The 27981-nt window shown below is 38.4% G+C and overlaps 1 protein-coding gene across 3 annotated transcripts; it reads left to right on the top strand.

The window, feature by feature from the left end:
• EDRF1 (erythroid differentiation regulatory factor 1) lies at positions 1-27949 on the top strand. Of its 3 annotated transcripts, XM_054832070.1 has the most exons (25): positions 1-161; positions 1040-1248; positions 2690-2756; positions 3642-3767; positions 4280-4404; positions 4872-5031; positions 6305-6406; positions 6701-6822; positions 7809-7920; positions 8649-8796; positions 8871-8979; positions 9325-9436; positions 13480-13740; positions 14469-14540; positions 14653-14803; positions 17134-17322; positions 18403-18603; positions 18998-19216; positions 20377-20600; positions 21005-21163; positions 21497-21646; positions 22299-22452; positions 23278-23393; positions 24397-24560; positions 27142-27949. In XM_054832070.1, the coding sequence occupies exons 1-25, from the start codon at positions 96-98 to the stop codon at positions 27311-27313; spliced, it is 3690 nt and encodes a 1229-aa protein (XP_054688045.1). In that variant the 5' UTR covers positions 1-95; the 3' UTR covers positions 27314-27949. The 3 variants fall into 3 exon arrangements, with proteins under 3 accessions (XP_054688045.1, XP_054688047.1, XP_054688046.1); XM_054832072.1 differs by lacking the exon at positions 6305-6406; XM_054832071.1 differs by lacking the exon at positions 6305-6406 and having other exon boundaries at positions 6677-6822.
• Positions 27950-27981: the final 32 nt, after the last annotated feature.

Here is a 27981-nt window from a genome sequence, read left to right as displayed (position 1 = left end):
CCCCCCTGCCGGCAGCGGGCGCTGACAGCGGCCTGTCCCCCCGCCCGACGGAGCGCCCCCGGCCCGGCTGGTCCCTGAGGGAGGGCGGGCGGGACATGGAGGAGCTCTGTGGCGTGGGGGCTACTGCCCCTCTAAGGGGAGACGTGGAGGAGCCCAAACAGGTAACGGCGGGGGGGGGGGGAGACGCGGCTCTGCCCGCAGTGCCCTACAGCTGTGGTGGGCAGCGGGCGGGGGGTCCCGCGGCTGAGGGGCCCCGCTGCCCCGCACCCTCCGCCGGGCCTGTCCGGCGGTGCCGCCACTGCTTTAGCCCGCTCCGTGCGGGGCGGTTGGCGGCCGGTGCAGCGGGGCCGGGCGGGCTGGGGCGCGGGGGCAGCTGCGGCAGGCGCGGGGTGTAAACACAGCCCTCAGGAACGTTTTAGGTTGGCTCACGGGCGTGCATCCTCTTCCAGTCTGGCGAGTAAGGGAATGCTGTTGTCAGGGCTGGAGTACGGTAGGGAATGTGCTAATTATGATTAAGCTTTAATTGTAAGTAGTATTTCTGTTGTTATGCTTAAGTGCAGTGTGCCGCGTTGTATTTACATAAAGAGTATCCTGTGGATCCGTTTTTTCCTTAACATATGTCGGTTCAAAGCTCTTAACACAACTGTGTCGGCTGTGTATTTTGCTGTATTTGAAAAGAAATAAAGCTTACTTATTAAGGCAGAAACACGTTTAGCTTCAATGTTGGTGTTTGTTAGTGAACACTTTCACAAACCTTTGTGGCGTTAGTGGGAATTATATTTTAATTTCAGCCTTTCTGGGGAACTTCGTGTTCCGTGGGGAGCTGACCTTAATAGTGCTTTAGCCTTGTAACTCATAAAGTGGAGCATAGGAGTCTGGGGAGCTCAAATACTTGTGAACATGTGCAGGAGAAAATTGCTAGTGAACGCAGGACAGGGCTTTAATTGCGTACATTAAAAATAGCTTATTGTAGAGCAAGTCTGATAGTTTTAATTGCTATTATTTTATAAATGGAAGACTAATTTCCCTTTATAACTAGGGGTCGGTATTGTTTCTTGGCGGCAACGAAGTGAAAAGCAGTGCTGTGGTGAAATACTCATCTGCCCCACCACAAGCAGCGTTTGCCCGTCTGCAGGAGAAAACGGACTTGAAACTTCCACCTGCCAACTGGTTACGCGAAAGTGCCAAGCTGGGACCAGCAGGTACAACCATTCTTGGCAACAGCAAAAAAAGTAAACCGTTTTCAAGGTAAATAATAGTAGGCTCTATTTTTTTCTAGGCCTTTAAGAGTAGAACTTGGATTCTATGTGATTCAAAGTATAAAGTACAGACTTTACCATAGCAACTAGCTATTGCTTTTTCTCAACCGTTCTCCCTCTACTTTTTCACCCTTAGTTCTTCCCTGTATGCTATAATGTCTCTTTTGTAAATGATTAACGATGCTGGTAATGCTGTTGATTATTTTCTTTCAAGTGTGTGTTGACACCTTGCCCAAGACAGTCAAACTGACTTCGTGTTCTTCCCTGGCTGGCCGTTGTCATTTGGCCAAAATCAAACTAGACTGGTTCAGCCAGCCATTCCGCTTTTGATAACAGGTGAAAATGGAACAAATGTGGTTCCCCTGGAAAGTTACAGGGCCAACATATAGCTCTTCTGGATCTTTAGAAACTGGACCTGGCTAACAAATGGCAAAAGAAATTTCATAGTCATGTCAAGAGGGAACACAGAAGGGGAAATAAGGGGCAAAACCAGAAAGTGGTGTTACCTTTTCAGTATGGATGTTTGTTAAATAGTTGGATGAGTTGGGTTCAGTGTTTGTAAATAGGAGGCTTAAATCCTGTGCTGAACAAGTAAATTCACACTAAGTCAACTAGTTAGTGAAATTTAACAGTTTGAGGAAGGTCTGTGTTTAAATCCTCATAACCTGTTTTAGGAGATGTGCATTTTTGAGCAGAGTAACATGTTTTGTAGGGCTTTATGATTTTTTTCCTGTTTATTTTAGATATTATGTTTGTCAAATAGAGGCTGGCAGTTTAATCTCTCTGTCTCTAGTGTCAGTATTAAAAAGCTAATAGCGAAAGTATAACTTCGGACACTTGCACATCATGTATTTGTCTGGGTTATAATAATATCTAATTTAAAGAATGATCTGTACATTGAAATATTCTACCTTAAATAGCTTGTAACTTAGAGAGGCCTTAATGAGGGTGGATGAAGATACAAGGATGTGTCTGTTACAACATGTAGGCCAGTTTTAGAAAACATAAATAAGAGGTAAAATGAAATGACAGCTGCTAAAATGAAAGTAATCAACACGCTTAATGCCTTCAAGAGAAACTCTTTGAAAAACTGTTCGTGCTTTTAGTGTTAAAAAAATTAGAAAATTTCTCTAATTTCCCCTAGTTGTCTTAATTTTAAATAGTTACGATTTTCTTGATGTCAACAAAACTTAAACTACCTTTTAGAACGTCTTGAAATTGGGTCTAAGCACTTCCAAAGATATCTTTGAAAAAACTTGTAGAATGTGAAAATGAAATTGTTTTGTTAATCAACTTTAGATCTCATTACACTTGGTAATGTTTAGCTTTTATAAAGAAAAACTTTCAAAGATGCAATAACCTTAAAAACCCCCTGATTTCTCTCTAATGTCACACTGCATTTGTCTTAACTTGTAATATTTTCTAAATAGCTTTGGGATGGCGTATGACTTCATTGACTCAGTTGGAAATGATGTAGATGTTGTGTCTGATTCAGAGGTATGTGTTACTTTTAAGTTCTATCATGCAAACTCTTATGTTATATAAACCTTATTTTAAGATAGTCATGGCTTATGTCATCTTTGTGTCCTTTCTGGAAAAGTAAAAATCCCCTAGTGAAACACAAACAGATTACCTAACTTTTGCTCTATCATTTAAGGGAGTTTTGATCACTGAACAAGAAATGTGGAGATAAAGTGTCATATTTTCTGTGGATTTCTACAAATAATCTTTAACTAAAATATGTGGTTTAGTGAATGCAGCATATCAGTCTTGCAGTGTGGTTGTCTTGTGTGTTTGAAATTGGTTATTTTGATGTAAAATATTATTCTCACTGATTTTTTTTTCCTTTCCTCCGGAAGAGCTAGCCCCCTCCAACCTTCTTCTTTCCTTCGATTTTTTTGTCAGCTTTTTAGGTGCTGGTGATACCTGTAGAATTCAGATGAGGCTACATTTACATTTACTCATTTGCTGTCTCAGTGTTGATGTACGGCAGATTTTTATTCAGACTTAGATCTCTGTCCAGATTCCTCTGGAAACCTGATAAAGTGTTTGTATTCTCATGGTGAAGATAAAGACTTTAAAATCCAAACCATCCACTTGAATTTTTTGTCACTTTTGATGATACCTGGTTGTGATGATCCAAAGAGAGATCATGTTTAAACCATGTGTGGTATATACTGACTACTTAGTCTCTTTGTTACTGTAAGTCATGTTCTCTGACCTCAACGAGTGCAACTTCTTGTGGAACGGCCTTAAAATCACTGGCACTGTAAGGTTTTATTTGCCTCCCCATGCCTCTCCAATGTTAGTAGTGTATTCTTGGCTTACAATTGGCAGTATAATTATATTGAATATTATCTCTATTCTGTTTTCTCCTTTAAGAATATTAAAAAACTTCTGAAGATACCTTACAGCAAGTCACACGTGAGCATGGCAGTACATCGCATTGGGCGGACACTTCTGTTGGATGAGCTAGATATTCAAGAACTCTTCATGAGATCGTCTCAGGTTAACTATTTGGTTTTTGTTAGGTCTGTCATATGGGCAAAATGCATTATGTCAAGAATAGCGTAGCCAGCAGTAAAGCATGTATGTATCAGAATTCCTGAGGATCACATACAAGTACAAAAGGTGCTCTGTTCTGCAGCAATTGCTTTGCCCACAAACTGCATCTGATGTCCTGTATTTATGGTATTGTAGGATTAAAATTCCATGTCCCACTTCCCTGTAATTACTTCAGTATTTCTATACAATTTTATTAATTTTATTATTAGTAAGTATTTGTTACTGCGTAACCTCTTACCATGTATCTGACTTTCTAAGGAAGTCAGCTTTTCAGTATGAACATAAGTTTTCTAGAAGATACATTTTTAATAAATGACCAATTCAAGGCCTTAGCTGTGAAGTTATTTTCTGGGTTTCTTTTGTTGTTGTAGGTGATTATTCATAAGTTAATAAGGCACTTTGTTTACTTTGCAGATGGTTCTTGATATTAATTTCATATTTCTGATATTGCCTAGACAGGGGACTGGACGTGGCTGAAAGAGTTTTATCAAAGGCTGATTGATCAGAAGTGGCAACGAAAAAAGAAGAGTAAAGAACATTGGTACCAGAAGGCTATACTTTCTAAATTTTTGTATTACAGGTAACCTTATGTCTGCATGAATCTTGAATTCTGTGCCGCTTAATTTTGCCTGGTTTCTTGTCTCAAAGTAAATATTAAAATTTCGTTATGGTCTTATTTACTGATTTATCCTTATACAGAGGAAGTTTAGGGATGAGATCAGGAAATAGCATGTAAATGTTTTAACAAAGTTGAAGTATTTTAAAGTAAAATTAAAGTATTAAAGAATAAAATAAACAACATGACTTAATTAACTGCAGATCTCAATATTTCTGGGTTTAAGGGAAGAACAATTTAAAATACACAAGGTAGATCGTGACACCTGCTGTAATTTTGTAAGAGTTTGAGCAATGAACAACTTGTCAATATAGCAATCTTGTGGCGTATTAGCAAAGTCATTCTTTGAGAACACTGTATCAAATACAACAATTCTAAAATGGATTCTCTTTGCATATTGTCGACTGAACTTTTTAATGTTGCTTTGTCAGCATTAATGGTGATGGAGCTGCTCAGCCTGTTCCTTCCACTTCAGAACAGCACCAGGAGGGTCCTGTTTCAGGTGACAGCGATGAAGCAGGACGGGCCTCCTGGCCAGCTCCTTTTGAAATGCCATCTTCGTTATCTGAAGATCCAGGTGCCTCTAACCAGGTTAGTGTATGTAATGTTTTAAATGGCACCTTAGTTTTTGTAGAGACATAGATACTGAAAGATTTTCAGAGGTGCTGCTGCAGTACTCTTTGCTGAAAGAAATGAAGTAAGGCATTAGAAGAACTTGGCAGTATGTGCGGTTTAGCTTATGCCAGTGTTTCAGAGCTCCAAATTTCAGAAATTATTTTTTTCTCTCACTGTAATACTAAATACATATTTATCTATGTGTTTTTGAGAAGCAAAACACTTGGCTAGGAGTAGTCATCAATGACTTTATCTAAAAGTAGGAAAATCTGATATTCGGAAGGTGTGTATGGAAGCCTAAGGTTTTGGCCTTTCTTTTTAAATCTGCCGTTAAAATGAATCTGTTGTGGCCCTGAATTTATTAGGTGAAGTGGGGAATGAAGATCTATGAAAATGTTTGCAAAACAGTTAAGCAACATTTACAAATAACTTGCCATGAGATTACACAAGTGGAAGGGGGAAGTTTTTATAGTAATTATGCAACAAACCATGATTAGTATTAGGCCCTAATCTAGGGTTTCAGTCTGTGGCTGAGCTTGTTTATGAAAACTGTTAATTCCTGTGGATTTTGAGTAATATGATGCAGGAATTGATTAAATTTGAGAGATTGAAAGATCTGTTGTATTCGGTTGACTTTAATATAAAAATGATGCTATGATTATGCTTAGGCAGTATTACCACCTGGTCTGCCAAATGACTTGGTCAGCTAACTTATGAAGGCTGTAACCTACATTATCCATAAAATTGTACCTGCATGTGTTGTGGTGTAGTAATATTCTAAAGTGGAGAAATATTTCAGTACTTGAAAGCTTTTAGAAAAAGGACTACTTCTGTCTTCCACCTTCTTGAGGAACTGTTGCTTAATACAGCAGACTGTTTATCATAACAAAACTGTTGTGCATTTGTACAGTGTCATTTAATTTATAAATGAGACATCAGGGTAGAGGTTTTACTTCTGGAGACTGATAATCTGATGCTGACCCTGGGGTAACAAAGAATTTCTATAAAAACCTTCTGATTTCTTTCCAAAGTCTCTCAGAATATAAAGTACAAAATTTTGGTACTAGCTATAGAAAAGAAGCATTCTAGTCACTGACTAGAGGTTTTTTGTAGTTCAGTACATATTTATTTAAAGATGTTAGAGGTAAAGGTTTTTCCCTTATATGCTTTTGTTGTTCAGATTTTTTTTTTTGATGGCCTAACTTTACCTCAGCAGCAGAATCACTCCTTATCCTTGTGCTTTTCACAGGGAAGTGTGCCTCTTGAACCCTCATATATAGTGGGGCATGTGGCCTCAGCCCCCAAAGAACAAAACCTGACTACTTTGTTCAATGACGGGGAAAACAGTCAGGTATGCTATATGTGAAATTTGAGCTCAAACACTGAACCCTCAATTTAATCAAACACTTTAAAATTTGGTCTAAATTGGAACCAAGAGAAAAAACTAAGTCCCCTGTAGAAGTAGCTTTTGTGGCATCTGTCATCTCAGTTTTAATAAGTTAACGTGAATGCATAGCTTAGTTCATTATGTGCTGTCTTTTATTTGCTGCTTTTGCTTCTTGTTTTCTCATAATTCTGCAGAATGTCGTAGAGAACACATTTTTATGATTGTGATTTATAGATCAATTTTCTTCTCTTCATGAAGGGACTTAAAAATGACTTTGTTCGTAATATCTTGTGGACCTTTGAAGATATCCACATGTTAGTAGGATCAAATATGCCTATATTTGGAGGCGGGAGATATCCTGCTGTGAGCTTGCGTCTCAGGTGAGTTTTGAAGTTAATGAGATAGATATGCCAACCTTGACTGAGTTGTTGCTTGGCTTCCTGTTTAACTATCTGCGTGTTGTTTGGTTCACTCAATTTTTACATGCAGTTTACAAAAATAAAATTCATGCTTTACACTGAAATGGTGGTGGCATTGTAAAGTGCTGGCAAACAGAAGCAGTCCCAATGCCGTGCTGCTGCACTGGGACTTGCCCTGCCACTTTTTCTGGCTCTGTAACTAAATTTCTATTTGAAAGCACTGGTGGTTTGCAACCTTGACTTTGGTGTGAATGTTGAGAGTTAAAACTATTCTGTGTATCTAGTCCTTAATTTCCTTCTATTGCTATTTTTATAAAAGAGGGCAGTGATATTTCTCCTACTGGGATTCTGAATTTCAGTAGCTGCCAGTTGGGCATAAGTACTTAAAACTTGTGACTATAGTAGTTCTAAGTTCTGCCTTACTGTTCACTGATACTCTATGTTGATCACTTGATTATCAGTCTTTCTGTTCCTGCTTGTACGTAGGCAAAGAATGAGCAAAAACTTGAAACTCGTTTGATGTATTTGTCATCTTTTTAAGACATATCTAGGAATTAACGGTACCTTCCTTTTCAAGGAATTTTGGAAGGTCTGGTAGAAGGCTTGTGCTCCAATTAGTTGCAGCTAATACTGCTATTCCTTTAGAACTTCTTAAGTAGTTATTATCTTGGTAATAGTATGATAGCTGAAGCTTGTTAAAGTTTCGGTGTAAGTGTGAGCAAAAAAAGCAAAATTTCCAAGGGAATGTGAGTGTATTCCATTGGAGAGATAAGTACTCTTGTTTGGTATAAGTCATTGTTTGCCTCTATAACAATTCACAAATAATTGTTTTAGTAGTATCTGTCCACTCTGAGGTGGTTTAAATCTAAATCCCATTAGCAAACATCCCAAATGTTTTCCGAAGAGTAAATAAAGACTTAAATAACACTAGAAATATTTGGTTTTAGGGATAACAACAAGCCAATAAATGTGCTAACAGGAATTGACTATTGGTTGGACAACTTAATATGCAATGTACCAGAGCTTGTGATGTGCTTTCATGTTAATGGAATTGTTCAGGTAAGTCTGGCTCTTTGCCTTATGCCTAGTTAATCTGTTCTTCAGTTTCTGAAATTGCTCCAGTTGTAACAGATCTCTTTCCAATCTTACTGTTCTGACAAAAGATTACAGAAATTGTTTATTGCAGAATGAGAAGCATCTACACAGCTTGCAACAATCATCCGAAAATGCTGGTTTTTGTTTTTCCTCCCTTCCATGCATGCAAGATTCCTCCTTCCGCTGATGTATGAGTGAAGGCAAAAATAAAAAATGTAGCAGCAGAAATACATGAGTTTCTTGCATCTTAAAATCTGTAGTGTTCACTTGCCAAGATAGATGCATGCTTTTGAAACTTTTGGGTTTACTATTGTACAGTAGACCAAACATATCATCTGAGTTTCTGTTGTACCTGGGTAGCATATAGTTGCTTACCAGGCTGACTAGGTTTCATGGAAGTAATAGTTAGATGTTGCACCTTCACCACTTTTTTTTTTTTAACCTTTTGTTCTCAATTTACCATGTTTATCACAGAAGTGAATCCTCTTTAAAGCTTTTATTGAGTAGTGTAATGAAGATGTGCTTGCTTTCAAGGTAAATCATAGAAATTAACTCAATTTATCATGACACTGTATCATAATAGTAGCCTTTGTTTCTTTTAGTAGTTGATGGAGACACTGATCTATGCATTTTGGGAGGTTAGGTAGCAGAAAACCCTCCTAATCTTGAATTTTAACATGTATTCCTTGCAGAAATATGAAATGATCAAGACTGAAGATATTCCCAATTTGGAAAACTCTAATTTTTCTACCAAAGTGATAAAAGATATAGCTCAAAATATCTTATCTTTTCTGAAATCAAATTGCACCAAAGAAGGACATACTTATTGGTTATTTAAAGGTAAGTAGATTTAGATCAATTTGAAAAGATTTATGTTAATGTCATGTTGATTAATGAAATGTCTTATTTTTCAGCAAGCGGGAGTGATATAGTAAAGCTCTATGACCTAACCACCCTTTGTGAAGAGACAGAAGACAAATACCAAAACCCTTTTACAATGCCAGTGGCAATTCTTCTATATAAGTGAGTTGTTATAACTTTTGTTGTAATTCTTAGTTCTTAGTGCAGTTGTATTTGTTAAGAAAACAGACCAAAAGTTATGATGAAATTAAAATGCATGAAACAAAAAAATTCTTTTACAAATAAGCTTGGTAAACCTCAGGCCCACTAAGTCAAAACAGACTTTCTGCTCTTCACCATTTCTCCATGTAAACTACACTCTTGCTGAGGAAGTCTTGTAAATCCATCGTGAAGTTTGGGAGATCTACATGTGCAGTGGTATTGTTTAAAGCTCTTTTTTTTTTTTTTTTTTTCCCTAGCACAAAGAAAATACCCAGGGATTTACTATTTTGTTCAACTTTCTTTTAGAGTTGCTTGCAATATGATGCTGAAGAAAAACCAGAACAAGAAACACTATGGCACTATCAGAACATTGCTCCTTAATTGTCTGAAGTTGTTGGACAATGGCAGACATCCTCAAGTAAGAATTACGTGTTTTCTTGTAGCTTTGTATAAAAGTAATAGAAATGGTGTCATCATAATACGCCTGGTTGTATTTTGTGTGATACTTCCTCCTCCCTCTGCAAGGGAGAGAATTTATATTTATTTATAAACTAAGATACTGATTTATGTTTAAAGAAGCTCCAAACTATTTTTTTTAATTAGTAGCCTTCACTGACCCTCATTGTGACATGGGTCTTCTGTCTTGCTCTAAAGAGGAACTTGTCATTACGTTTGCTCTTTTGCTCTCGTTCCCAAAGAGCCCTTTTGTGTTTAGAAGCTGTAGACACTGAAGTAGATCTTAGCTAGACATCATAAAATCTGAATATAAGAGAAAAAAACCAAAAACCAAGCACTTTTACTCTGAAGGTGGCTGAATGTTGGGACAGGTCAAGCAGAGAGGTTATAGGGTCTCCATTCTTTGAGATACTCAAAACCCAACTGGATGTGGTCCTGAGCAACGTGCTTTGAGCAAGGGGGTTGGGTTAGACAATCTCCAGAGCTCCCTTCCAACCTCAACTATTCTGTGGTAGGTGGGAGAGCCAGAAAAAGAGCCTCAAACTCTTGATCTCTTCATTAGACCATTGTACCAGTCAGTGGTACCTTGAGATGCTCTGCACATTCAGAAGCAGTAGTGGAAAGGAGATGAAGCTGGATTGACCTCCTTTATTCCAGATACTTGGGTCTAGTTCTTTTCTAAGAAAAACAGGAATCTAATTGCTGTGAAACACAAGTAGTTTATTAGACAGGTAAAGAAGGCGTTGTATGTCTTAAACTTCAGTATTACGGCTACCAGATGTGCTAGCTTCCTTTTTAGTTGCAGAAGATAGTGGAGTGTGCTGCTTTCTCACTGGGATTTTGACTGAGTCTATTCAGAGTCTCTTCCTTGTCTTAAATTGAGAAATCTGTAGGTGCAGAATGGTATAAGGGAGTATCAGTGTGTTTAGCCTTTTTTGGTAAACTGAGATACTGCAGGAGGCTTGGAAGTTGGTTGAGCAGGAGCTGCTTTATGCAGGCTATGTATGGTTTGTTAACATGGTAACTTAACATTTTTGCTATTTATAGGCAACACATTGTAAATTTCAAAAAAAAGTATACTGAAACTGAAATCTAATCCAAAGTATTTGGATTAATTTACATGTAAGTGGTCTAGATTTAAGCTGTTTTCAACTGAAACTCGATCCCAGAAATGTGATGTGAAAAATCTGAATTGTATTTAAAATGGATTACAAGAGGAGACATGACATATATTAACTAAATGAATGAGAATTTTGTAAATTCCTTCTGAAGTTGTGGAAAGCTCTCAAAAATCCCACTAGAAGCTCTTGAAAATTTTTTTTTTCTGCTTGCATAAGATCCTTCTTTTGTTTGCCTCTTGTGATCTACAAACTTTTAGAACAGATAGTATTCATTCTTTACCAGTTGGGTTTTATTCTCTTCTAAACTTGATCAGACTTGAATCCTTTTCCCTTTCCTATATGGGATTTTTAACTCCATGAATAACTTCTAAGTAGGGCAGGAGAGACTGCTTATTTGAGCTGGTTAATTGAATTCATACTCCTGCACAGTGGTGGCCTCCTTTGCTTTCTCAGCAGTTGTATATTGGTTCAGCAAAGTGCCTGGTAGAATAGCTAATTTTCTGGGATCTTTTTAACAAGTCTGAAAAAAACCCATCCAAAAATACACAAGAAGTGTAAAGGGTTGTTTGGTTGGCAGTTCAGACAAATGTCAAATGCCAAAGGCTGCTGTTCTGATGGGAAGTTACTTAACATAGCTTACCTGATATAGCAGTGCTACTGCAGAGATCTTTTATCTCGATTCTGCTTTGTATGAAATTGCTGGACTGTATTCTGATTGGTCTCACTAGACTCCAGCAGAACCAGGAGCTAGAATGTGTCCTTTATTACAGAACTGTAAGTAACCACGCTGCCTTAAATAGAGGGCTTCCGTGGCATTAAATGTAATATCTTTTTTGAACAGTCAGAAGCAGAGAGGATATTGGGAAGCAGAAGAAAGGAATGTTGGCACAATCTTTTTTTCTGTGACTTTTTTTTTTAATTCCCCTCCCAGGCTATTGCTATGTTTTAGCAATTACTCTTGATACTTTTTTTTATATTCAGAATGTTCAGGAGGTAAAATGCAAGAGTTGATATCCCCAAGGTGAATTTCAGGGGAGTTAATTGCAAGTTCTTCACTCAGTGCTCACTGAGGGGGGGCATCTCCAGAGCTCTAGAACATATTTTTACAGTGAAATCTCTTGCTTATGCTCTGTCATAATCACTCTGTGTGAAGCACTAATGCAAGGCTTTTGGCAGTTGGATCCTTCGTAAGGTGCCTAAATCCAAAAGTCAAAGCCTGAAAGCTGTTACTTAGTGTTTGCATAATCCTGGAGGTACACAAGAGTCAGTAATTTAAGGTGGAGCCTAAGCACTTAATATAAAATTGTTCATTCCAAGTTAGGGTGTTGGGTGCCCAAAAGCAGGTCACTTTTAAGGTGTGTATGTGTGTTGTGGGTTTGGCTTTGGTTCTTGTTTTTAAACTGAATCTGGTCCAGGTTTCTTAGCGGACTTGACTCCTCTCTTAGTGTCAGAATTCCTCATGATAGGAGTGTGAGAGCTGTCTGAGCAAGAGTTCAGTCTTCAAGTAAACTTGAGGGAGAAAGAAAAGGGCTTAGCAGTTGTCGTAAGGATTATTATTGTATTGTTCTTACGGGCTTAATTATTAGGTGTGTTTATGGTTTCAAAATAACCTTTTCTCTAAGCACTTTTGCTCTTAGAGGAAAAAAGTCTATATATGTGTGCCTATGGTGTGTATACATATTTCTCATCTTGCTGTCTTAGTCTATAAAAAGCAAGCTACAATTACTTCTACAAGTATCTGCTGTTTGTGTCCTGTTTGACCTCTGGAGTTTCAGTTTGAATCTCTTATTTGTTGGGTTGTCAGTTTTGGTGGGGTTGGGGTTTCTTTGGGTTTCTTTGAGAAGTTGGAATTGATTTCTTCATGCTCTAAATTTTAGTACTGTGGATGTTGCTGCTGCTACAGGATAGCTTTTAAATCTAACTTCTCTTCATTCATCAATGTATTTTGGAACTCTGGCAGCGTATAATATTAAAGTCTATAGATAAATAAACTGAAGAAGCAGGAAGAAATGAAATGCAGACCCCTGAATGCTTAGTCCTACCAGGGCAGTTGTATATTGGTTCAGCAAACAGCCTGGTAGAATAACTAATTTTCTGGGATTTTTTTTTAACAAGTTTGCAAAAAAACATCCAAAAATACACAAGAAGTGTAAAAGGTTGTTTGGTTGGCAGTTCAGACAAATGTCAGCTTTCATTACTTCCTCATTTTTCTCCAAGCAACAGCAGTCTAGAGAAGAGAAAGGGTAAATACTTCCTTACTGTCAACTAAGATGATAACTGCTGTTTGGTTTTTTTTCCTTATGGCAGATTTTCCCTTTCTTGCCTGAATTAGAACAAAAGTGGAGAAGGTAAAAGCTGCTCTGGAATGCAGCATAGCTGCAGTTTAAGAGAATCTGTAAAACTCAAGATGGGAATAAACAAGGAGTTTGTTAGGGTGGCACTCAAAGGAAGTAAATAGGATAATCAAGAGCTGCCCATATTTATTTATTTTTCTTTTAAGAAAAACCCTGAACAAACCCATCTTGGGCCATGGTGGCCTTTATTCCTAATTTTTACCTTTATGCTCTCATTTGCAAATCATGAGAGGAAGACCTGGTAAGCTGAGGGTTAAAACCAAGTGTGGGCAAGCTTGATTGCAGTGGCTGCATGTACCTGTAGGGCTAGTTGGTAAGATACTGTATCCAGCCATTTGTTTCTTAAATGTTGATAAAATTAAGTGCTCAAAAATATGGTCATACAGTGTGTGCGTGTGTACAGGCTGTATTTACAGCTTATCAAATACCTACTTGCATGTACTAAAACAAATAATATTGATGTTGCCTCTCAAAAGAACAATTTAACTTGAAAACAAATAGCTAATTTTTTTTTCCTCTTATTTAAAAAGATCATTGCTTCAGCAAACTACATGTTATCAGAGCTTTTTCAGCTGGATGAACCTAAAAAAGAAGACAGCACAGAGTTCCCTATAAATGGAAATTCTGATGAAAGTTATAGTGAGGAAGAGGAAGAAATGCCAGACAGTGACGAAAATGGTTCTTACAGTAACAGTTCTGATCCACCAGATGACAATAAAGCAGTGGCTATAATCAAATCTGTTGGAGAGTTATCGGTACCAGAAAAATACAAGTCTGTTCACCGAATACGTGTAAGTGAAGTTGTGGACTTTTTAAAGGGTTTTCTTGAAAGATTCAATTGATGTAGCAAGGTTTGTTATTGAAATTCAGTTATGTGCTAGTTTTGTCTTCAGGTTAACAGAAGCATGAGGCAGTGTGGAAAGAAACTGTGTGAGCTTCTCATAAAATTTGAAGTCTTTGAGTTTTACAGTATATCAGGTTTAACGTAGATTTTTCCCCTGCCATCTTGCATGTGTCTTTTATGGCATGATTCTGCATGGCTGGCTACAGAAAAATTACTGCTACTCTACCCTAGAAGAAAACAAAAATACCAACTCCCGAAAACCCCTAAGGCACTGAGTTGTTCAAAGGTGATGAAAGTGTAACTCAGATGTATAGGCTGAAGAAATGACTTCTGTATAGTATTGAATCTGCTTATCTTCATGGGTGTGCATTGCAGACTGTCTGTGGATAGTTTTGTAATTACTGTTACGGAATAGAGTCATCTCATCTCTTCTCCTCTTTGCATTGTCTTTGGCGTTACCAGGAGAGACCAAGTGTAGCTGACCAGTTATATGAATTGTTCAGTGAGACAAAGGAAAAAAATACTCTGACACTTCATAACGTAGAGTTCAGACATTCCGTTAACAGGTTACCTTAATGCTATCTCTCTTTTGCATCTTCTAGCCAGTAATTTTGACATTTCTTATGCTGAATGTTTATTCTCTTCTTATTCCTTCCCTGCTACCCCTCAATGAAGCCTAGCTGTGCATTTCCTGTCTGCCATGGCACTGAGGAGCGCTGCAGGCTGGTGCTCAACTATGTCCTGGAGGTAAGTTTACCATCAACTTTCTAATGATGTTTCACCTAGTGCTCAATTCTTGATGTATTCTGTATTTGCTAAATATTGCTTTCAAGGTGAATTAAATAATTTCTTCTTGCAGGGCTTGAAGTCTGTTGACAGCAGTGTTAAAAAAGAGGGTGACCTTCCTGCAGCTGACCCCAGCACACCAATCCCATTGAAATACGAAGATGAATCCACCAGTGGTGGTCCCGAGTGTCTGGAAAAACAGATGGCATTATTTTTAGACAAAAGTAAGTTGTATTGTTGTGCAAATAAGACCTTTCCAGTGCCAACATAAACTGCTGCTACTTTATTTTGGCTGTCAAAACAGTGTACATATAAGTCACTAATTACACTATTGCCTAAGCAAAAGTAGTATACTGAAAATTGGAGAACAGTCTGTTCCTTTTTAAATATGAAAAGAATAGCTCATTTGAGGTATTTTGCATATCAAAGCATCTTTTATCAGTAAACGTGTAATGCTACTGGACCTTATTTAGATGTGGCTTGCAGATGACTTGCATAACAGCTTAGTATTTTGGGATGTGGTATTTTTGGTGTGTGGAGCACTGTAAGTTGTGTGGGTTGCTTTTAAAGCAGTCTTCATTCTTTAACTTGGAAGTTTTGTGAAAGAACTCACTTCTAGCATTTTTTTTCCTACATTATGCTTGCTGCTGGACTGCACATAAAATGTTAACTGTGGCTTTGTTTGTTTCTTGTACCTCTACAGTTGTGGAAGGCAGCAGGAAATAAAGAAAGATGTTTTGTTTGCTTAAATACTCAAACTCCAGCAGTTTCAGACTATAGTCTGCCTTTGTTATTTTTCTCTGGAATGCCATAAAAGGGTATAGGAAAGACTCTTCTTCTGAAAGTAGTAGAGTTCTCTGCAGGGTGAAAAGCCCTATAAGCATAACCCAGAAAGAAATTTGAGACTTAAATGTTTTTACAATTCTTCATTCTTTCCTTTCTCCTTCCTTTCCTCTTTGAAAATCTCTAAATAATAAGCAAGTTCAGTTTTAAGTTACTCATTTAAGCATTGTCATGTTTCCCTTCCAATTTTATGATTGTCTCTTGAATGTCAGTGACCTGGAGATAGATGAATACTTAGTTTTTATCAGATATGTGACCACAAAATTTAACATCTCCATCAGAAAATTGCATTGTGTTGAGCTCACATAAATTCTGCACAGTACTGTTAATATGGACTGTGAGACTAATTGTTATCAAGATCTACTGAGAAATTTTACTTTGGTCAGCTCAGCAAGAACAGTGTGCTGATTTCAGCTCTCTGTAGCCAGGCTCTGTCTTCTCCCTTCACAATTTGGAACTGATGACACATTGCAGCTGCTTGCCAGCTGGCAACAAAAATGTCTGTGTGCTAACTTTTTCTATTTAGAAACAAGTGTTTCCTGGGGGATGTGGGAGGTAAATATTGTGCAGATCTCAAAAAAAAAAACAACCAAAACAAAACAAAAAAAAAAACCCCAAAAGCCCCACCAAAAAAACTCAACAAACCACCACCCAAATTATTTTATTTCTGGATCTGCGCGGGAGTTCTTCCCTGAAGTAGCAGTGGTGCTACTTGTTTAGGTCCTAAGGATTGAATTCAACCTAGAGAAAAATAGTTCAAACATAAGGGAGAAACTTTTGCTTCTCCAATATGTGGGTTTGTTTTCTATGATGCAAATTGTGTAGTTTCTCTGCTACATGTGTATGCTTACATACATACAGAAAGGATAAGTGCTCTTAATTCTTGAATTTCTAACTTGGAGAACTACTTCTGAATAGCATGTGGATAAGTATATGTGCATTCTGTGTCTTTAACTGGATGAGGTGTTACTGTGTGAGAGTTGTCTTTGTCCTGATGTAAACATCTAGTTCTAAAACTTAATAAAGATAGTGGGTTTGCAAGTCAGGCCTTGTGGGTCCACCTGTAACCAAAAGACTCATTTCTGTGTGCAGATATTGTCAGGACAAATTTCTGTCCTTTGGTATGCCTAAAGTCAGTGGCCTGTTCCTTCAGGTTCCATAACCCTGCAGCATTGAAGAAGGAATCTTTGTCATCTGATGCTGAGGATGTCTGGAAACAAGTGTGAGAGAGACATTGGTTTTCCTTGTAGGAAGGACCAGGTTATCCAGTTCCTTCTGTGCTGGAAGCTAAACCCACGAATGGAGGCTTTCTCACTTTGAGACTAGAAACAAAGCGTGTATCGTCGGGTTTTGGTGGAGAACACGATAAATTATGCCTGTGGCTTTCCTGTTCTTCTCTGCTGCTGCCTAATGGAATAGTCTTGGCCAGGACACTCATATTTCAAAAGCTGTTTAAAGTCTGAGAGGTTAGCTGCAGTGCCACTCTGCTCACTGTATTTGAGCATCCAACTACCAGGTGGAGTACGTGGAAAAGTTCCAATATTGAGTCCATTTCACAGATGAAAAATGTAGTGACAGACAAGTTGGCGTAACTCTGAAGAGCTGTAATAAGGCAATTTACATTCAGTCTGTGTACTGATGAAGCTGTGTCCAACCTCTGGCATATGTTACGGAGATGAGATTTACTGGTGAGGTTCTGTTTGTGTTGCAGTGGGCTCATTTCAGAAGGGTAAGCATTCCAGTCAGTCAGGAATGATTCCTGGATCGTGGCAATACAAAATGAAACTCCAGCTCATTCTGAAATCATCAAAGGCTTATTATGTCCTATCTGATGCCGCTATGATTCTACAGAAATACGGGAGAGCATTACGATACATCAAGCTGGCTTTACAGTGCCATGGTGAGTTGCTAGAATACATTTGTCATCTGTGCCATTGCCTGTATATTCATTTCACAATATCAAATACTTCTCTTGTGCATGATTTATCCTAGTGGCATGCAGTGATAAGCCTGACAACCGTGTGTTAAGTTGAACTAAATGTCTAGCTCATTCCAGAGGGAAGCCTGTAGTAAGAATAACTCTCATCTCCATTTGGTAGAAAGCTGCTCCCATTTTGACAGAGTGGGAAACTTACAGTGCAGATTTGGAGCTTCAGAGCATGGAAGTTGGGAGAGTTGGTCCTGGTGCCAAGGCCAAGATAGTGTTCTGTGGTCTCAGTGCTATCGCTGCAAGCTAATGTGGTGGGGTGTCCGTCCCGTTCCTCCCCCCTGCCCCAGAAATGCCTGGTGGTTCCCACTTCATTTAAATGTATTCCTGACTCTCAGAAATACCAAACTTGTTCGTTAGCTGAGCTGGATACCCTCTAAAATGAAATACATCTTCGGGTATTACTGAGGAAAATGAAGGAAGTAAAATCAGTCTGTTCAGAATATTACTACAATAATAACTAACTGGAAAATGCCATTAGCGTAGTACTGTAGCACTGCTATTTTGCTTTCATATTTGTGGGGCTTGGGGCAGGGGGAGGCTTATAAAGCAGGAACACTTAACACAAAGTATCAATATGCTTATCAATATCTCAAAGCACTCTTCAGCTTTCAGTCTTTTAAAGACTTGAGAATCAAGTTCAAACTGTACCTTTTGGAAATCAATTTTTCAGGCTATATCTCACTGGAGTTAGTCTGTAGAAAGTCAGTTTTCCTTCAGTCAAATTTGAGATTAGCATATGTAATTACCAGATTCGCTGCTCATCTTGAGCAACACAGTTGCTCTTTCAAAGCTGTCAGCTGTGTAGAGCAGCTATGACTTTGACCTTGAAATAGGTTAGTTCTTCTTAGAACATGTGTTGTCTGCATACAGAGAGTAAGTGTGACAGGTGACAGAAAAACCAATTATATTGTCAGTCTGTGTCAAACATTTTGACATTTAATTCTTTTCTTCCCCCCTCCCTCATCCATGCACTCTTTTTTTTTCTAATAGATACCTACTGTTGTCTCTGTGCCAGCATGCTTCCTGAAGTATTAGTGTTTCTTTGTCAGTGTTTAACCCTTTGTGGAGATATCCAATTAATGCTGGCTCAAAATGCGAACAACAGAGCAGCATATCTTGAAGAATATAATTACCAGACAAAGGAAGATCAGGAAATATTACACAGTCTTCATAGAGAATCCAGCTGCCAAGGTAGGAAACTGATACGAGATAACTACCATAATTGGGTTATGTGACAGACATAAGTAATTTCATTGTGCTCACTTCAAAACCGCACACCAGTATTGTTTCTGGAGGAGGGTTTATTATGCTTCAGTTCTGTTTTCCTCAGAGAAAGCTTACTGTGCCCGTCACATGTAAGGAGGTTGTGAAGATGCTGTATGACATGCCTGAAGCTGTAAAATAACTAACTACAGTAATTGTTTGAGTAATGAGTAAATTGTGATTATCTGTAGGAATTGCGGGATCATTCTGACATGGATCTTACACTTAATCTAGAGGAGAATGCCCAAAATTATGACCATCACAGATTTAAGTTTGTTTGGAAATACTATTTAACATGAAGGCTTTGCATTTTGTTTTCTAGTGTTTGCCTGGGCTACTGACTTGTCTACAGACTTGGAATGCCAGCTTTCCATCAGCTGTAAATGTTACGAAGCAGCTTATGAAATTTTACTTTTCAGTAATTTAAAAAACCGAAATCCAGAGCAGCATGTACAGGTACTAAAGAGGATGGGTAATATCAGGAATGAGATCGGAGTGTTTTACATGAACCAGGCTGCTGCAGTGCAGACTGAGAGAGTGGGCAAGTAGTTTTATTTTCATTTATTTCATAGAGCTACAACAATGATCATGTTCACTAATAGCATGAGAAATCTTGAGTATTTCTGATTATAAAGATGACCTTTAAAGAAATTCATAGTAAATACTTTTCTGTAATTGACACTCTGTAACTTGAATGTCCATTGTAAATGTTTGTCCACAGTAGATTACTGTGGCTTGTACACTGTACTTAATTGAGCCTAAACTGAATAACAGAATTTATAGCTTTGGAGAAATTCTTTTCAAGCAGTAGAATGCCCTCAAAAAACATGATGGAGATCTGAAACCAAATCTGTTATGAAAGGGAGGGCATGTTGCATTCTCTATGTGTTCAGGTTAGCCCAGCATGAGCAAGCGTAAGCCTAATTTAAACTTAAGAATAGTTTCAGTAAAGTCAGTCTTTGAATTTTTTTGGTAAGTAAATCCTTGGAGGCTTTACTTCTGGGGTTTTTTGTTTGTTTGTTTTTTGGAGGGGGGGGTGAGGAACTGGAGATTGCCTGAGCTTCCTTATAGAGTAAGATGTTTGGGGGTTTTGTTTTTGAAAGCAAAACCAATAGTGTCTTGTTTACAAGTGAGAGTTAAATAAACTAGAACAAATTAGATGCTGGTGGTTCAATGTAAACAGTGCCAGTCTCTCAAGTACTGGCCTTTTTCTGTGACCTTTGTCCAATTAATATTTGAAGGATTTTGAGTTGGACTTTTAATTTTGTAATTTTTCATTATCTCTGTGTTTTTGCAGAACTACTATTTAGCCGCAGTCAAGGTTCAGATACTGAATTTCACTTGTCTGTAAAAGTCACTTTTTACTTGTATATAGAAGTAACTGCAATACCCTGAATATTACTGTGGGGAAAAAAAATACCTGTGTTTTGTCCTGTTAATTTCCCCTGGGTTTTGTGTGTCATATTATGACAATTCTTTTGATAGTATAGTATGTGTAATAGTGTACTTCAGGTATTAAGGTTTTCATATGTGTGAGGGTTTCTGAAGAGTACTTACTTTCCATGAATTGGGTCTTCAGACTCATTTACCACCCTTAAATTCTAAAAGGTCACTTATGAGAAAAAGAACGTAATGGAAATGTGTGTTCAGTATCTCTCAAGAATTTGAATGAGATGTTAAGCCTTGTGTCTTAAACCCTAGTGAGCAAAAACGTATCGATGACGGAGCAGCAACTCTGGAGGAAAAGCTTCTCTTGCTTCGAAGAAGGAATTCAGAATTTTGAGTCCATTGATGACGCAACCAATGCTGCTCTTCTGCTGTGCAACACAGGAAGGCTGATGCGTATTTGTGCTCAAGCGCACTGTGCAACTGAAGGTGACTTCAAAAGAGAGTTTTCCCCAGAAGAGGCGCTTTATTATAATAAGGTAACATCATACTATTTTTAGAATGGCCCATACCCTAGTATGCCTTTAAACACCTCTAAGTGTTGATGTAATAACTTGGGATACCTCTCCTGCTTTCCTGTTACCCTAATCCTTCCTGTATAGGCCTCAATATTGTTGCTGGGGTTTGATTCCATTGCTCTGATATATCAGGTGCTGTGACATTCAGATCTGATGTTTAACAGGCTGCAGTACCACACACAAGGGAGATAGAAATGCATGGTCAGGATTAAAGTTATGGCCAGAATGGGTGTAAAGAAAATACTGAAGAAGGCTCAGACAAATATTTTTGAATGCTTCCTTGAGAATGAGCAAAGGGAAGGTAATTTCTAGTTGCTGTAAATACAGGCAGTAACTATGTATGCGTATGATTTTGTCATCTGTAGGCTATTGACTATTATCTGAAGGCGTTAAGATCACTGGGTAAGAGAGATGTGCATCCAGCTGTTTGGGATTCTGTGAACTGGGAGCTGTCTACTACGTATTTCACTATGGCAACGCTACAGCAGGATTATGCTCCCTTATCTAGAAAGGCTCAGGAACAGGTAATAGTGTTTGTGTAAAAAAACAAAACAAAAAACCAAACAAAACCTAAACAAACAAAAAAAAAACAAACCTGGAAAAATAACCTATTGTCATCATGAAAAACTGACCAGTGAGCAAAATTGATAATGGAATAACTTCTGAACCTTTATTAGATTGAAAAGTTTTTGTAAAGTATTTCTTGCAAACCATAAAATGTTTAGTCACTTGTATTTTTTAAGGTTTTGCTTAATGAAAAGATAATGCCACAGACAGTGATTTAACCCTTACACTTGCACATAGTGGTGCTCTAGTTTTAAAGTAACCACACTACATCTTTTTGGTTTATGTTGTAGATAGAGAAGGAAGTTAGTGAAGCCATGATGAAGTCCTTGAAATACTGTGATGTTGATACCGTGTCTGCACGGCAGCCTCTCTGCCAGTACCGGGCTGCAACCATCCACCACAGGCTGGCTTCGATGTACCACAGTTGCCTGAGAAACCAGGTATTAGTACAAACTGTTTTGGTTTTCTCTATAGTTTCCACACTTAACATCTCCAGTTTGTGTAGAGATTGATAATTATTCTTCTACCTGTAGTTGTGATATATTTAAATGATTTAACCAAGGAAACGTGAGGTGGTTTTTTTGCAAATCACTGTGAAATATGATGTTACTTCTAAGAGCAGTCTGTCTTTCATAGAGTGTGTTGAGCTTCATGGTTCTGTCTATTCTAAGTAGTTCCACGTGCTCATAACAGAAGGCATTGATGATAAATATTTTCTTTGGTTTGGTTTTGTGTCCAAGCCACTCAGAATTCTGATACTTAAGCAGACAGCCTTCTGCTAGAATGTTAGCATATGAGTTTTTAAAGCCTTAGTGTAGACTTGCATGTTGCTTTCTGATTATTTTTCTTCAAAATTATTATTCTTAGTTATGTGAATTTTTTAGTATTAGCTATGAAATTACAATAGCTTCAAAGATGGCAGGCTGGTGATGTATTCTAGAAATGTGCAGACATTTAGATGAACTGTTACAAAAGGAGCTGGGGAATAATTGTTGGTTCCTAGCATACCAACACCTGCAGTTTTTTCCTCACGGTTACCTCATGAATGTATAAACTGTCTGGGATTTACTATGTACCCTACTTTGAGTGCAGGTTGGTGATGAACACTTGAGGAAGCAACACCGTGTACTTGCCGATCTTCATTATAGTAAAGCAGTGCGACTCTTCCAACTCCTGAAGGATGCACCCTGCGAGTTCCTTCGTGTGCAGCTGGAAAGAGTGGCATTTGCAGAATTCCAGATGGCGAGTAAGTCTAGCTGTGTCTTATTACAACAGCTTCCCAAACTACCTTTACTTAATTTCATTTTTAGATAATTTTGTATATGAGAGCAGGAGTAACCTGCTTCTCAGAACAGAATTTTCTTCAGGAGAGAAGAGACACTTTTACCAGTTTTCAGGTGATGAGGTGGTGTGGTTTAACCCAGCCGGCAGCTCAACCCAACCCCACAGCCCTTCGCTCACTCCCCCCGCAGTGGAATGGGGAGAGAATTGGGGAAAAAAGGTGAAACTCATGGGTTGAGATAAAGACAGTTTTACAGGACAGAAAATGAAGAGGAGAATAATAATGATGATAAAAGAATGTACAAAACAAGTGATGCACAGCACAGTTGCTCACCATCTGCGGACCACCGATACCCAGCCAGTTCCCAAGGTGCAGTCCCAGCCCCCAGCCAGTTCCCCCCCAGTTATATATGGAGCATGACATCATAAGCTATGGAACAGCCCTTTTGCCAGCTGGGTCAGCTGTCCTGGCCGTGTCCCCTCCCAGCTCCTTGGGCACCCCCAGCCTCCTGGCTGGCAGGGAGGTGTGAGAAGCTGAAAAGTCCTTGACTTGGCGTAAACATGGCCCAGCAACACCCAAACCATCAGTGTGTTACCAACGTTATTCTCATCCTAAGTCCAAAACACAGCACTATACCTGCTGCCAGGAAGAAAATTAACTCTATCCCAGCTGAAACTAGGGCAGTATATACTTTTCTTGTGAGAACTCTTGAAATCTTTGGATAGAAATAGATGCAATCCATAACATAAAACCATTTGTCCTTGATTTTTACTTTTTTTTTATATTTAGGTCAGAACAGCAGTGCTGGGAAATTAAAGACTTTATTTGGGGCCCTAGATATCATGGCGAAAACCAAGACTGCATTCCAGCTCATCAGAAAGGAGCTTGTGGCAGAAAGTGAACAGGTAAAGAAAAGTCAAGTGGTCTGATTATCTGCTCCATTCTATCTTTTGCATTTGCATAAAACTGGTAAATTGGCAATTAAGATGATGTTTGGTGGCTTTTCTGTAGAGCTAGTTCCTTAAGTAGCGTGTACAGGGTTTGAACCTCTTGCAGTTCACTTCTAGCCTTTAAGTGGAAGTGGATAAAAATAAGTTAATCTGGACACTGTGTTCCTCTAAGTGGTGTTAAAGTTCCACCTCCTTCACCCAACACTGTAATTGTTGGGCATGGAATGGAACTAGAAGCTGCTCTTGGTTTTTTAGGACTAGAAGTTTCTCCAGTATCTCACTCTCTTTACATCTGGCATTTTTTGATGTGCTGATCTCTGGAGGGAGACTTCTCCCCTCCATGTAACTTCACTAAAGTTGACAAAATTTTACAGAAATGCTGTTTGACATTCTGAATTGCTCTGCAGAGGTGGAGTAAATCGTGTTTGTATATGGACATTGACTGACTCATTCTCGGAGTGAATGGTGCTCTGTGCAGCTCTGTATTAGCCCTTAAAAGTTGTCTTTAGGAACTTAAGAATGTATGTGCAATATAAATATGAATTCTCTCCATGTAGTACATTTAATATTGAGTTATTAATATGTGGAAGGTATTTGTAGCTAGTGTTAATAGGTTCTCGAGGCCTAAATAAATAATTACTCACTGTATTTGCTGATGTGCTCATCCCTTACTGACAATTTGAGCAACAAATTGAGTATTCAAGTCATAGTTTCCTGATATTTTTGTAACTAAATATAACTATTATATGTGTATAACCTAGGCAGTTGGCACAACTTGTATACAGTGTGGGTATGAGCTAATTATTGAAGCCTTATAAACGGTGTCATAGCACTTGGGATGTTAGTACTGCTCCTGCAAAGAGAAAGCTTCACCTGCACGGGTGGTGGTCTGACTTCACTGTGGTGTGTTTTAATAGCGGAGTTGAGTGAAATGGTTTGCGGTTTTATCTCCTTGTAGATAAGCAAGGATAAAAGCAGTGCTGAGAATACATCACCTAATGATTCCTCTGCTGGCCTTAACAAAGAAGAAGTGTTGAAACTGCTTAGTATTTTTGAGTCCAGAATGTCATTCCTTCTCCTCCAATCCATTAAATTGTTAACATCAACAAAAAAAAAAATTGGGTAAGTTGAACCCTGACATGTGTGTAGATGTGATTCCAATCTATAAATCCATACAAACTATGTACTCTTAAGCATGCAAGACAGTGTGATACTTAGTCTTTTCTGGAGGTGTCTCTTTGTGGAGAAGGAGCCGAGATACGTCTTGGTCATCTAAACTTCGAACAGTTTCTGTGTTTTTGTGTGATTGAAGGAGTGATGAAGGAACTTCTTTACTGAGTGCGTCTAGGCAACTTTTTTTCCTCTCATCTTTCCTGATTGCAGTCCAGGACTGAGCAAGGACAAAAAGTCAGACTGGATGGCGGTGTTCAAATAGGAAAATAATAGCTTGTAATCATTGTCTGGAATGCACGGTGCAGTTCTGAAGCACTGATGCTTCATCGTGCTCTGTGGTTTCTATCTTATCCTTCCTAGGATATAAATTCCATGTCCTTCATCTGTATAAATACACACACAAAACAGTTTAACTGCTCCTCCCATAATTTTGCGGACATACTTCTCATTGTCTTTTTTTTTTTTAATCAAACTGTGTGCTCAGTGCATGAGGGAGGCCCATGTGTGTGATGTCCTTTATCTGACTGGTGTTGGTCTTTGTCTGTGATGGAGCACTTAGAAGTTAGTGGGGGAGAAACTATTCTGTACTGCAGATCTTTTGATGTATCTTGCTCATAAAATAGATCAGAGCATAGTTTAGCAAGCAAAATACTTCAGAATAAATGTGGGTATTACATTTAATGAGTAATGCTGTAAATAGAAGGACATATATGGTGAAGATACTTGCTGGTGTTAAATAACGCCTAATGGAGTGCGGTGAAGAAATAACGTTCTGTCTTGTGGCTGGGATTCAGAACAAACGTGGCTTCTCCTGGTTTTGTTGCCCTTGAAGCATAGTTGGGATTAGGTGTGGCAGTGTAAGTCCTTACAACCTATTGAAGCAAAACCTGCTTCTGTGTGTTAAATTCCAATGTCTGTGGTGTTGCTTTTGGGATCCGGAGAATACCTTTAATTCCCTCAGCAGCAAATGTGTTGGCAGGAGCTACAGCAGCACACTAAGGGTGTTTCTAATGTTAAATAAAATTAATTTATGAAAATGTGGCATTAGTTCTAGTATATACTTCTAGAGAATTCTTTCATTGCTGGAAGTTGTGTTCATAGTTTTTCAGATTGAAGCACTGCTGATGCAAGTGCTATTTTGGTAAAGGTAAGCTGTGAAATGAATTCATTTGCACAGTAAGGTATAAATAGAAAGACGTGAGATGGGAAGAAAAGCTGATGTGCTTTCTTAGCGGTGGTTTAGGTGCATTTGCTCTTTAAAAAGGTGCTTCCACAAGGTGGCAATCTGAATATGTGAAATGCAGAGGATTAAAGTATAATTTGTATGTAACCAAGTAGATGTCCAAGTAAAGGAGTAAATTGTTTTAGTTGTGTCGTCTCATAATATGGGTAAGTAGTGTAAAACAAAAAAACTCCTTGGTTTTTGTTTCGTGGGATTTTTCCCCACTGTTAACTTTCTCATCATCACCTCGGAGTGGGGTTTAGTACTGAAGATCCCATGTGGGGAATGTGTTACAGTGTGAATACTGTGAAACAGGAGTGTTGCTTTGACACCTTAAACTTTTTTTAAACAAATGTGGATTGAGGGTAAGTGTAAAACTACCTTTCGCTTAACCTCCTAGTACCTTGTGTACACCTTGTGTATGTTTCCTCAGTTCTGCTGTGTAGAGGAAGAGAACGTCTGCCTTCTGTTTAATAACAGCCTGGAAAGGGAGGAAATGGGAGCTCCCAAATGCTATTTCAGGGTCTCGGATGCACTTTGGCAGTGAACAGGAGAATATGTGGTAAAATTGGTGTTTGATAGTGAAACGTGCAGACTGTCAATAAAACTGGATGAAATAGGAGTTTTACCCTCTGCAAGTAAAATGCATGAGCATAACTGAACTTGGCTATGTAAATCAGAGGAAAGAAGTAATTGAAAATAATACTTCATTCTGGGAATTCTTGTAACTTATCCTTTGCATTTCAGTGACTTTCTATTGACTACCTGTTCTGTTTCATAAGTAAACCTGTCTAATTTCTGCCAAGTGTTATAAATTTAATTTGCTTCACCATTTCTTGGCAATTCCTGAAGCAGTTGCAATTAAACTGACTGCTGCTTGCATGCATACACGCTTAATTTATTTATAGTATCAGTGGCAACATTTTTCTTTTTTTTTTTTTTTTATTGTCTAGTTTGGGGTCACTTATTAGTCTTGGACATTAAGCTTAGCAGAGCAGGGTGGCGAAGAGGAGGGGTAACAGCAGAAGACCAGTACGTGTGTGTTGAGCCATTTGCAGTATTTATCAAATGGAGAAAATTGGTGGGAGCTTGGACTGCAGACTGGCAGAAGAGGAAAAGCTCTTTTGTGTAGAGGCGTTGAGCATGGGAAAGTCTCTGTCATAGGGAAATGGACGGATGGAACTTGAGGGAGTGAGGCCAGGTCGGGAAAATGATCAGTCATCAGTGTTGTTAATAATTGTTTTGATAATTTGCAGAATAAAATACTGTGGTCAGGTTAATAACTTGGATTATCTGTTTTCTTTTTAGGGGCATTAATGAAGAAGAAGTTGTTCTTAAAAGAAACAAGCACGTTTACTCCCTGCTGTTGCGTGCAACTGCTAACAGAAGTGTGACTCTGCTAGAACGAGTAGAGGTAATCTTAAATTTACTGGAACAGCTGACTCAGACTAGCGAAGCTAGTAACGGAGGAATTCAGTGACTGAAATGCTGCAAAACTAGCAGAAACGGTGCCTTGCTATGCCTGGGATCAGGGGTTTTTTTTCTTCCCCATGTGGTATTTGTATTGACCGAAGGTGATGTCGCCTATGTTGTTACACCATACATCTGGGAAGGAACAGGAATTCCTTTTACCCTGGGAGAATTCTGTAATGGTTCAGTTACTAGTGTTTCTTTGTTTGAAACGGCCAAAGGGGGGCTCTGGATACAAACATAACCATTTTTCATGTTGGAGAAATTCACCAGTTTTCTCTTACAGATAATGGGCTTTGCAGTGATATAAACGTTTTGCATAAAAATGTAATTTCACAGTTGCTCTGGTTTGATGTTTAATGAAATGTACTTTGTAAGCAAGGCTTCACTGGAACACTTTAACTGGTTACGTGAACCGAGGTTGTACAAGGAAATTTCTGTTGAATACATGGCCACACGGACACACTACTTCGATTACAGTTACTGTCCCGCACAAAACTGTGTGCCTTTCTAGCTTTGATGCAAGACTCTTGCAAATATTAGCCATCACTGGGACTTCATTTCCTCCAGAAAGTGAATGGTTTTAGCTGTGTTTGAATTGATCAATTCAAGTATTATCTTTTTCAGACTTGAAACTGTGAATAAATGAGAGCATATTTTAAATAAATTTTTATTTAA

This window comes from Grus americana, chromosome 7, assembly GCF_028858705.1.
Source record: "Grus americana isolate bGruAme1 chromosome 7, bGruAme1.mat, whole genome shotgun sequence".
NCBI lineage: Eukaryota > Metazoa > Chordata > Aves > Gruiformes > Gruidae > Grus > Grus americana.
This window is presented reverse-complemented; position numbering and strand designations above follow the sequence as displayed.